At 43.0% G+C, this 13,088-nt stretch overlaps 1 protein-coding gene across 1 annotated transcript in view; it reads left to right on the forward strand.

Moving 5' to 3' along the window:
• The window catches only part of grin2da (glutamate receptor, ionotropic, N-methyl D-aspartate 2D, a), a 341,018-nt gene that overhangs the window by 199,291 nt on the left and 128,639 nt on the right, over positions 1–13,088 (forward strand). The window contains exon 6 of the mRNA XM_015973318.3: positions 578–718. Coding sequence (XP_015828804.1) covers positions 578–718 — 141 coding nt within the window. The remainder of the gene's footprint in view (positions 1–577; positions 719–13,088) is intronic.

Genomic DNA, 13,088 nt, shown 5'->3' on the forward strand with positions numbered 1-13,088 from the left:
TGTTAATTTAGTGAATTATAAAAAATGAAATGAATGCAAATTTAGTGGACTGTTGTTTTAAGCTGACCACAATATTTTTCAAGTCAGATCTTTTGTGGCTTTTCTGTTTATTTTAATGTATTAGCCTATTTGTCTCATTTCATTAAAAGTTAGATGGTTGAGTTTAGATTGCAGCTACAGAATTATCCCTCAAAACATCACAGGAAGTGTCATAGTTTGCACTTTGGGTAATCTAAATGAGGCATTTATTATTATTATGATTATTATGATTATTATTATTATTACAAGTTGTACACTGTAGTGTTTAACCACACTTTAATTTTATACTCATCATTTCATAGCCATCATCCATGTTTTCATTCAGATGGGTTTTTTTTCCAGACCAACTTGAAGTTATAAAGTTTTTTATTCTATTCTATTTCTCTGTGGGAATCCTTGTTGCAGCTTCATTCAAGCAACCATGACTCACGTCCACTCAGTCTCCGTTTCCTGTTCAGAAATCCCCTTGAACTTGATCATGCCAGAAAAGACCTTTAAAGTGCCCCATTATCACACTATTGTCTTGCTGATCCTTCAGGCGAATCGCCAAGGGAGTTTCAGTACTCACTCATGGGGCGATGGCTCTAAGGAGAGACCAGGGGCCAAACAGCAGGGCACAGTACGCTGGTAACTGCCAGGGCGACGGCAACCAAACCCATCGTGTGCCAGATCGAATCAGGTAAGGGGGTGTGGTGTGTGTGTGTGTGTGTGGTGGTGGGGGGTGGGGGGGTGGGGGGACAAAATGTCCACGAAAGTGGATACGGAAGTCTTTTGTGGAAACAATAACAGCAAGGACACAAATTAAAGCTTGGGGATTTATATTTTGCTTCCACACTGTGTGACAAACAAAACAATTTCACTCAAAAGCAGTGTTTAAAATGTGTTGGAATAAAAACAAACTCAGCATAGTACCTCCTCGAAGAGAGGGAATATATTTGGCCTTTAATATTCAAAGTGGGTCTATTCTAAGACAGACAGACAGGTGCACTTAAATTCAAATTACTATAAGACAACCGGACAGTTTGCTGACTGAACTTGTATCAATAGTAGTTTATACAAGATTTAACAAATGTCTAAGGACTTTGGCAGAATTGAAATTATGGGGGAGCTAGGGGGAGCCTGGGTCCCCTGAAAGAGTGATGGGCTCCCCCAGATGCCCTCAACTGACACACCCAGGGAAATCCCAAAATTATCCAGTCCCCGAGTTCTGACATAGCTGCTTCTTCCAAAGGGTAATAAATTGTAGAACACTGATTCATATTGAGAGCTCAAAATTGAGGAGGTCTTTAAAATACTCTGCCCACACTTTTATTATTATTTCTTAGCCAACAGGCTGCAATATATACCAAGATGGTTGAAAGATAACCCACTAGATGAGTCCTGGTTAGATATAGAACAGACACTTTGCAATACGATAGAGCATTCAGACTTACCATTTATTAGCTCAAGCATAAGAAAACATGAAAGCTTCAAAAGAATTAGTATCAGCACCTCTCTGACAGCATGGTGGGAGTATCTTAAAATGACAGAGTCTTCACTAGTACCATGCAGATGCACACCTATCTGGAACAATCCTGATATTTTCCTAAATAACCAAATGATGAACCTTCCGGACTGGAAAAAATAAAGGAATCCTATACCTGGAACACATATATGAAGGATTGGACTTCATCCCATTTAATAGAATAGTCTCCCAATTTGGAATAGATAAGAATAGCTTTTTAGAATATCACCAAATTAAATCTGTAGTAAAACAAACATTTAAGCTCAATAAAATAGAATTACAAACACCACCAAGGGTATTAGACTTCTATAATCTCAACCCCCCAAACTACTGTCTAAAGTATATAAGACACTGTCCAAAATAGACGATCGAATATCAATCCCTATTGAAAAATGGGAGGTGGATCTATCAGTCAGCTTTGACCAGGACTTCTGGTCCCAAACTTGTTTAAAGACTTTTAAAATGATCAGACACCCCATTTACAATTAATTCAGTACTAAATTCTACACAGAGTACACTATACAGGTCATTGGATGTTTAAGATGGGATTTGTGTCGTCTGACACCTGTACACACTGCACAAACAACATTCCTGACAATTACATTCATGCACTGTGGTCCTGTCCACCTGTCCAGGAATTTTGGGGTATAGTATGTGAGGATCTGTCAAAATGTCTGAAATGCCATATCCCAATTTCCCCCTCGCTTTGTTTACTGGGAAACCTGGACGATGTCCCGATTGAAACATCTGTGGCTCACGTGGTTCTGATTGCCATATGCATCGCTAAGAAAACTATCCTCTTGAATATGAAAAATAGAGAAACTCTTTGCATTAACCAGTATAGAAATCTTTTGTTAGATCATATTACACTTGATATAGCCTCTGCTTCCACTTCAAATCAATCTCTCTGGGTTCCTTTGATCGGTTCCATCACATAGCAATGATGGGGGATCATAAATATTGTCCTGCGGGATGATGTGGGTGATGGGGTGGAGGGTCTGAGTTTGGAGTATCCGGACATTCCCTGGAGGTGGGTTCACTGGGAGTTTCTGGGACTGGGGGGCTGCTGCCACCCTCTGGAGGTGCTTGGGTTGCCTCGGGGGGTGGATTAATGGCGGTTGTGTGTGGGGCCCCTTGGGGGTCTTGGCAGAGGCCATGGGTCGCTGCCTGGCAGCTGCATTGACCTTGGGTGGGTCTGAGTGGGGTCTGGGGACTCGGGGTGTGGGGGTAACCGGCCCCATGTGGGGATCTGGGTGGGGCCTTGGGGTCGAGTCCTGACATGTATGCTGCTTGGAAGAAGGCGGGGACATGCAGCAGTGCCTGGCCCAGGCTCAGGAGCCTCGGGTAGACCTTGGCTCCTCTGCTGTCCCATCACAGGGAGGGGGATGTCCAGGAGGGGGAGGACCCAACCTTACCTGGATGTCCTATGTCTTATATGTTCTGGAAGTTGTGCAAATGCAGGGATGGGCATAGATATTCTGCTGGGTTGGGACTGGGTTCGTGCCCTCAGACTCTGTGAGGCTCTGCGATGCTGCTGCTTTGGGCTCTGCAACATGGGCTGGGGTCTCCATGCCCTGTTTGGCATTTTTGCAACAGAGGCGCCTATTGGGGCCAGTGGGCGAGATGGCTCCCTGGCTCCCTGGAGGGCTTAAGTCCAACCAGCCATTCCTCTCCATCCCCACACATTTTCCTCCTTCTGCTCCCTCACATCATCACACAGACATGCACATAGGATCTTGGGGGATGGACAAGTCAGGGAGTGTGGGTATGGACTCTATTTCCGCATTCCTGTGGCAACCTGGCCCCCAATTTTATATGCACCTTAAACACTTCCAACAGAGACATTCCACGCAAACACGCTTAGGGCCTTGGGAGTGAGCACATTCAACGGCATTTGGCAGGGGGATTTTTCAGCCTCATCCCGAGTGCCGGTGCCAACTTCCAATTTTAAACTGCACTTAGACACCGAGGGCTGTGGGTGCAAGTGGGGTGGTGTGGTGGCATCAGCTGGCATAGGCCAGATGATGCCAGCACTGCCCGCTCACCAAAGCCATGCAATACACCTCATCAACACACAACAACACTATATTAGAGCAGGCGGAGGGAGACTAGGGGTCTTAGCACACCTCTGTTGTCGCTTGGCTTCCCGGGACTGGAGGCTAGGAGGGAGATCTGGCCGTCTGGTTGGGGTCTGGGGTGGTGGGTTGCTTTGCTCAGCGTTGGGCGGGGGAGCCTGCTCGTCATTACCCCAGCAGAAAGGGTCGAACTCTGGGAGCCGGTGATGGTTGTACCCATGTGCAGCAGTACCGGGACCAGAGTGAATAGGGTGTGTATGGGGAGCATGAATGGGTGTCCGGCGTGCCTTTTTGTAAGTCTTTGGTTGTATGTGTATGTGTGAGCATGAGGGAGGGAGTGTGTGACTGTGTCTGTGTATGACTGTATATGTCAGGTGGGGCCTTTGGCTCCTCCCTTCTTCTGGGACTTCTTTTGATGCTATACATCTTTGTCTCCCCTCCCCCTGTCACACCTGGTGTGGAGTGCGGTTCCCTGGTCTGCCTGAGTGTTCGTGGCTCCTGGGTCAGGGGGTTTAAGATTGTTGGTGTCTGCCTGATCAGTCCCGGTGGCTGCCTGATGGGATCTGGGTCCCTGGGCTCTGCTGGGCCCTCGGCCGGGGTGGTCGCCCCTGGGTCCTGGGCTTGGCCGGCTGGGGGGTGGGAGGCTGCGGGCGGGCCTGTGGTTGGGCCTGTGAGCTTGCCGCTGATATCTCCCGGGACTCTGCCAGCTGCTGGTTGTGGCACCCTGGGGCGACCCTCTGTGCCTCTCGAGGGGGCAGGGGCTTTTCTGGTCGCTATCTCCTTTGGGTCCCTGTGCTCTGGAGCAGCTCCTGGATCTCTGGGACTTGGAGCTCCCTCCATCTCCTACACATCTTTGGCAGCAGATATGTGGCCCCTCACACTCTCTATTGGACACTCCTATAGAGAAACCTTACATATACAAGCGCGTGCACACACACAGGTGCTCATATAGTGCTCTCATGAGTATGGACTTGGGCCCATTCAACACATGTCTTAAGGCTGTGGTTTGCACTAAATGCAGTGTGATTTATTATTGTGTGCTTATTCAGTAAAACAATGTTGATTTTATATTTCTTCATCAAGTTGACTCAGTGATAGCTTGCTCCTGTTTGTGTTGTTGTTTGTCCCTTTTCTGCAGGTCTAGAAGCAGACTCTTGTTCGTCATTGATAGTTTAATTTTGTGGAACCCTCCCGACCTTTTGTCTCTTCCTTTCTCTTTCACCTCTGTCTCCGTGTCTGGTCGGAATTACAAAGCATTCAAAAAACAATAACAATAAAGTTTGAAGTATCAGGCGTGACATTAAAAGCAGACGCTTTGATGCTCCACCTGAGAGTAATTCTGTAAGGCTTGTCACCAGCATTCAGACATTAATTCTGTTTGCTTCACAGCCAGACAGGACACGGGAAAAAAATAATAAAAAATTATATATGTATATATATATATATATATATATATATATATATATATATATATATATATATATATATATATATATATATATCTTCCCACCGATCCACAATGTCCTGAGTCAAGGTCAGCAGCACACAGTCCCCACTATAAACATGTTGCTAGCGCACTGCTTTCCCCTGGCCATGGAACACTGGACCAGCTCTATGACTTGCCGGTGAGAGTTGGACTCTGCCAAGGCTGCCCTTTGTCACTGTTTCGTAACTTTTATGGACGAGATGTCTAGGCATAGCCATGGTTTTGATGGATCTGTTTTGGTGGCCTAAGGATTGAGTCTGCTTTTTGCAGATGATGTGGTCCTGTTGGCTTCATCAGAACATGATCTCCAGCTCTGACTGGAGCGGTTCGCAGTGTGGGATGAGAATCAGCTCCTCTAAATCCGAGACCATGACCTTGAGACGGAAAATGGTAGAATGCATTCTCCAGGTCAGGGATGAGGTCCTACCCTAAGTGGAGGACATTAAGTATCTCGGGGTCTTGTATACCAGTGAGGAAAAGATGGAACACAAGATCGACGGGGATTGGTGCTGCGTCTGCATGGATGCGGGCGTATTACCGATCTGTTGTGGTGAAGAGAGCTTTCAGTTCACATCGCGATCTACGTTCCTACCTTTACCTGATCACGAGCTTTGGGTAGTGACCGAATAAATGAGATCGCGGATACATGTTTCACATCAAATCCTCATTGATTTGACATTTAGACATCCATTCATGAGAAACTGAAAGACTGTTTAAATAAATGCAGTGAAAATAAAAATAAACTATGTCACTTGGCGATTACAAAGTAAAGAAAATACTAAATGTATCACTTATCCTCAGATTAAATGAATTATAGGATTTGTTCTTAAAAGGTATTTCTTCATATTTTTCTATATTTGGGGATAATATTCAAGGGTGGAAGGATTTCATTTTTAACTTTAAAACGGCATGCTTGATTGGCTGCTGCCTTGTTGATCCAGTCCCCTGTGGGAACAGTTTCAAGGAGTCACATCTTCCTGTTTTTAAGCTTTTCTAGGGTTACAGGAGCTTTCTGGTAACCTGCCCTCACTCTGACTCTGGAGATGTGAATGCAATTTAACAAACGAACTGAGTTACTCTGACACCGGAGCCAAAGAGATAAAGTTTTCCTAAAAAAAGAAAATTCATGCTTCTAGCAAAGATGCAACTTTCTCTTTTTATGTGACAATTTTTTGTCATTGAAACAGATGCAAAAAACTAAATTATTGTTCTCTGAAATGTCTAGTTTTGTTGAAAAAGAGATTAATTAGATGCACACAGCATTCACCACACAAAGGCTAATTTATACCAGTTAACACTTGTAAATGAGATTGTTCCACACATGACAGATTGATGACAGCCTTGGAGAAATCTTTTCTGCACAGACAAGTCTGACTAGAGGTGGATGATTTAAACAGTTTGCCATTTTTTTTAATGAAGCGAGTGCACCCATTTTCAAACTGGTGAAAGATTTCACGAAAAATGTGGCTTTTATAGGATCTCAATCAGGACTGCCTGTCACTCTGATGGGCACCGGGGCTCAAAGGAGGCTCAGTGAATGGCAGCAGTGGTCGTCCGTGCAGCTGCATGAATGGCACCTGTAAAAAAGAAAAAAGACAGGGTTTTATTCTCATGCTGTCATGTTTGTGAAGCGTCATTACCATGTAAAAAACACAGAGCAGTCTCCCTGGTTGATGCTTGAAAATGTTGCTGAATTTCAGCACATTTTTGGAGCCCATATTTTGTGCTCTTGACACAAATCCAGGTTCTACATTTGTTCAGAACCACGAGTCTCCACTCATCTGTTCATGATCAGAGATAATACAAATCCAACAAAGGCTTGTTGTCACCTCATGTGTGAAATTGCTGGAAAAGCTTTCTGTTGGCTTGCCTCATGAGGGGGAAAATGTTGAATTCGATGGTATTTTAGCAGCAGCTGTCATCATCAGCGGAGTGTGTAGTTACACAAAACAAAGAGAGATTTTCAGCATGGAAGGATGGCTGCATTTGCAGTTTTTGAGCGTTTAGCTTTGCGTCCATCTCATCCAAAGTCTTTAAATGTAAATTTTGTCTTCAAAATATGGTCTTTTTCTATGGTATAATTATAATTTAGCTACCAGAAGAGAATACCATATTTACCACTGATAGAGATCATAGTTTACACTCCAATCAGGGCTTTCTACCAGATGCATAAGTGGCACGCGACGTAATTGAAGCATTTTCCCTATGAGCTCGCCAGCGTTTCTATTTCCACATGGAACGTTTCAGATGTGAATCGGTAGAAAATGCTGTCCACACATCTGTTCCCACAAGGTCACAAAATCACAGGAGAATTGCTAAATCACACTAATATGCATATTAATTGGCAGCTAATTAACAGTTAATTTGTGTTCCCTAAACTAAAGCGATACCAATGTTTCTTTTAAAAAAAGAAAACTACAAGTGGCACGTTTTATAAAAAAACAAATACACTTGTGCATTTTCTTACAATTCTTGTCAGGTTCAGAGCAGGAGGAGTAGGACCCAATATGCAGAGCACCAGACGACATGAGGCAGGAGTAACTGAAAAAGGTAGAATCCTTTATTTTGGGGAGTTTATCCAAAAACGACAGACAGGAAGTCGAGTCAGGTATCCAGAAAACACGAACAAGTTCAGGAGTCTTTAAACGAGCAGGAGTCTCAGGTTTTACACAGGGGAACAAAACACGCTGACAACAACAATGGACCAACAAACACTGAGGGACAAGACAGGCCTTTTAAACAGAGAGGGAGGCAATCAGGGGAACAGGTGTGAGGAGTGAAATCTAGAGGGAAGACAGGTGGCATCAACAAACTAAATGGGGGAAAGAACTAAAAAGGAGGGAAGATAAACATAACCTATAAAACACTGAATAACTAAACCTAAAGCCTAAGGGCAAATATAAACAACTAATGACTAGAGGGATGAGGAGGACTAATACAAAATAAAATAGGAACTAGTGACATAGGAGGAAACAAGCCTAGAGAGAGCTGGGGAACAATGAGACACAGGAGGAGAACATGGAGTGAGAACAGGAGGGGGCTGGGGACCAGAGGGACACAGAACACAACATTTGTGTTTTAGAAAAGTTTTCCAAGCTTTCTTTCTAAGTTCACTGAAATTTTGTCATCATGTGAATCAATGGACTTGATTGGTGTAAATGCATTCCGAAGATCCCTCTGAAAGATGACCTCAGATGTATGGAAAAATTAATAACACACACACACACACACACACACACACACACACACATATGTATATATATATATATATATATATATATATATATATATATATATATATATATATACATATTCAATTCAATTCAATTTTATTTATAAAGCGCCAAATCACGACAAGAGTCGTCTCAAGGCACTTCACATAATAAACATTCCAATTCAGGTCAGTTCATTAAGCCAATCAGAAATAATGTTTCCTATATAAGGAACCCAGCAAATTGCATCAAGTCACTGACTAGTGTCAGTGACTATACAGCAATCCTCATACTAAGCAAGCATGCAGCGACAGTGGAGAGGAAAACTCCCTTTTAACAGGAAGAAACCTCCAGAGGATCCTGGCTCAGTATAAGCAGCCATCCTCCACGACTCACTGGGGATGGAGAAGACAGAGCAGACACACACACACACACACACACACACACATACACGCACGCACACACACACACACACACACACGCACACACACACACACACACGCACGCACACGCACACGCACACACACAAAGACAAGTAATGTGTCTATAGTTATATTGTGGTGTATTAGTAAATATTCTATTTGGTGAGATAAACTTTATTGTATTTATCCTAGTGGATCTATAATTACAGGGGTAAACTAGTAGTAGCACATCCAACGTCAAGGAAACAAAAAGTTATTATCAGGAGAGAGAGAATGTTTAAGTGGTTAGCAGCAGTGTGCCCCATCCATGAGGCCACCACAGCTCAGCAGAACGTATATATATATATATATATATATATATATATATATATATATATATATATATATATATATATATATGTATACACACACACACACACATATATATACATATACATATATATATATATATATATATATATATATATATATATATATATATATATATATATATATATATGTATATGTATATGTATAGTACAGTCTATGAAAATGATTTGTATTTAGATCAAAACTACAGCCATGCTCAATGATTCATCATAAACAAACTGAAATAATACAGGTTTATTTATTATTTTATCACCAAATGTTTATTAAATAATGACCTATTTTAAATTGTTGCTTCCCCCTTTTGTTTCACACTATAAACTACATTAATCATTTAAACATAGATGGGAAGTGTGGTTGACCAGCTTTTTCAGCATTTTGTTTTATCTTCTAATGAGAGGCATTTAAAAACAACCACTGCACATTCTGGAGCTGTTTCACCTCTCAGCAGCCTCCGTTAGTGCTTTTCTTGGTTCCTTGTGTGTTCTGAGGGCTGAAACTAACAAATAGACACCAACATCAAAGCTTCGAGACCCCAATAACTAAAAAACACCAAATCCTCTGAACATCCAGCTGCTCAGGAGGCAACACGAGTATCAGGATATGTAGACATGGAAAAGAATATGTGTGGCGCACAAGTTTGGCAGCTAAACATCAAGTGGAGCTGAAAGGATGAGACGGAGATGGCGGGATGCTGAGGAGAGAAAGCGGTGGCGATTTGAATGTCTGCTTTGAAAAATGGTTGCAAACAGCCACGGCAGTTAGAATACAATAGAGACATTTAAACTGTAGCTAATTGCAATCAACTGAAACATAAAGAGCCAAATAAAAATAAATAAATAAATAAATAAAGCTAATCCAAAGAACACTCAAAACTGGCAAAAAAAAAATCATTCAAGTGATAGGAGAGATTTTGGCTTCTCTTCAAATGCAGGCATGTTTCCATGCCAGCTGTGAGGTGAGGAGCAGTAACATTGTCAAAATGTTAAAAAAAACTACAGATTTCCACGGTAAGTCATTTTTCCATGGAAAAAAAGAAGAAAGCTAAATGTCATTTGATTCTCGAATCACCACGACAGATTCTGCTTCCAGACCTCATGCTGTTTGGGTCGTAACACCGTGTGTGTTACAAAAGGGTGTTCACACTGAGCATTACGATAAAAGGCTGAGGAGTGGATTATCCTGCTAGAGACATTTTGGAAGGTTTCTGTTGACGCAAAGGGCCGGGTAGTTCACTTCCCTAGAGACGGAGACATTTTACAATAAATACCAAAGTTTTTGAGACTGTTTTAAAGAACAAGTCACCCCCTACCATAGTCTTACTCTACTCCAACATCCTGGTTGAAACATGCAACAAATGCTGTTGCCAGGCACACCGAGAGGGCGAACCCTCTAACAAATACACACACAGGCTAATGACATTGCGACATCACAATGTCATAAAGCCATCATAATGGGCTGCATTGGGGCACAGTTGTTAGCACTGTTGCCTCGTAGTAAGAAGGTTGCAAGTTCAAAACCCGGCTGTTGCCTTTATGCGTGGAGTTGCATATTCTCCCCGTGCATCCATGGGTTTCCTCTGATTTCACCCACAGATCACAACATGCCCTATGGGTTAACAATTGTACATCGCTTTGGATAAAAGCGTCTGCCAAATAAATAAGCGTAAACATAATGTCCCAACTAACATCATAGTGTACCTCTTAGCCAATGGCAATGGCAGGTTTAAATTCAAATGCTGTGCAGAGTTTTTACCTGAAAACACTGACAGTTTTAGGCACAATATTTAAATTTTAATGAAGATACACCAAAGTGCTAGCCTGGCAAGCCAGACTAAATAAATGTATTATTTAGTCTGGCCATGTTCCATTGACGGCTCTCGGTTGTGGGGCGGGTTCTACCGTTGTCTTTCAAATGATCTCCGCATTCCACTGGACAATGAATGTGACATACTCTTGTTTCACTCTGTTGCATCATCCCACCCACCAGGCATATAGAGTGCCCTGATTGGCCCACAAAGTGGATAAAGCTCTGTGATTTGTTCACCAAGCAGATAGAACACTATGATTGGCCCACCATTATGGACCAATCACAGCTCTTTATGCGTTTGAAACCCCTCTAGAGAGCTGTGATTGGCTAGTCAGAGTCCTGGTAGGAGCTGCGGAGGTTCCAATGGAGCGTTGCAAAGCAAGAATTTGGTCTAGTTCACTAGGCTACCAAAGTGACACATTATTGACTACACGTGTCTACAGCATGATTAGACACTCATATGACGTTCATTTGGGGCGACGGTGGCACAGGAGTTAAGTGCTCACCCTGTAATCGAAAGGTTGCAGGTTCAAGCCACGCTCAGTTTGTCACTGTCACTGTGTCCTTGGGCAAGACACTAAACGCACCTTACCTGCTGGTGGTGGTCAGGGGGACCAGTGGCGCCAGTGCTCAGCAGCCTCACCTCTGTCAGTGTGCCCCAGGGCAGCTGTGGCTACATTGTAGCTCATCCCTCCAGGGTGTGAATGGCTAAACGACTGATTGTTTTGTAAAGCACCTTTTGGGTGTTCTGGGACTCTAGAGTCCCCTTCAGACAGGCCATGAAAAACGGAAATGTTCCGGAATCTGTCCATAAGACCTTTTTGTCTGAATACAAACATCCGGATAACGTGTTCCGGAATTTAACCGGACGAAGCCCCTAGTAACAGGCCCGGACTTGTTACGGACAGGGTGGCTGCTTCAGACTAGTGAGGTAAAGTTCCGGACAAGGGGGAGGGGGAGGAGGAGGGGACGCTGTGCGCACCTAGATAGCCCGCTGCTGTAGCATGCGGCGAACCACGGCAGCTCGCTTCCTACGGTACCGCCTAGACGCGCGACGGAGCGCTTCACACTGCTTCAGTGATTCCTTTAACCATTGAGCTTCATCATCCAGGTCTCTTATGCGTCTTCGTGTGTGCAGAATTATGCTTAAGCGCCTCGTGATTTTTATCTTGAGGGGCGCTATAGAAATGATATTTTCTTCTTCTTCTTCTTAACATAAGTCCGATTCTCCCCCACCCCCCACCCCACCCCCGCCGCCGTCAGACATCTGGAACTTTTCCCTGCTGTGTGAACGCAGCCGAAAGGACAAGTTCCGGTACAAAAGTGGTCTGTCTGAAAACACAGTTCCGGTTAAAAACTGGATTGAATTGTCCGCAAATGTTCCAGAATGTCAGTCTGAAAAGGGCTTAGAAGGTACTACATCAAATAAAGGCCATTTATATAGTTTATCAGCAAAAAATGATAATTTGATGGTGGCTTGCTTTTTAAGAAGCAACTGTGTTAAATTAATGTTCGCAAAGTTGCTAAACCTGAGATGTTGTTTGCTGGATATCAAACACATCTAACTGCCAGTACTGCTGGGGATGTAGGGACTGAGAAGATCACCAATGTAAAATGGTGCTTGTCCATGTCGGGCCGAATGAACTTTGATGTTAACCAGCAGCCAGTGAAGCTGGAAGAGGAGCCGGCTAACGGGTTGTTTTTGATGTCACCATCAAGGAAATTGGATTTGAACCACCACTCGTATACGAAAGAGCTGCTTCTGGAGGAGCAGCAGCCCTACTCAGATCCCCTCAAAAATAACAGAGCTTCTCAGCTTACAGCAGCCTGAGCAGGGGATGGGTGGGCGTGGCCAGCTCCAGTTTTTTTCTTAAAGTGACAGAGCCCTGAAACGGCACTTTCTGAAAGGTAGTGAAAATGTGAAAAAAATATAAATACACTGAAATCACTTTAATGAAAAGATATTTTAAACATGTTTAGTATCGATCATAGAACTACTAGTGATGATATAAAACAATGTCAAAACGTTGGAATTTTTTAAATGAAGATAAAAACGATATAATTAAAACGTATAATGAAATAAATTTGATTCATTTCTGTATTAAGTTCATCATAATCTAAGTGTGATGTATTGGTAAACATGTGTGTATGGATGTATAACATGTTTCACTTTTG

Source organism: Nothobranchius furzeri, chromosome 19 (genome assembly GCF_043380555.1).
Source record: "Nothobranchius furzeri strain GRZ-AD chromosome 19, NfurGRZ-RIMD1, whole genome shotgun sequence".
NCBI lineage: Eukaryota > Metazoa > Chordata > Actinopteri > Cyprinodontiformes > Nothobranchiidae > Nothobranchius > Nothobranchius furzeri.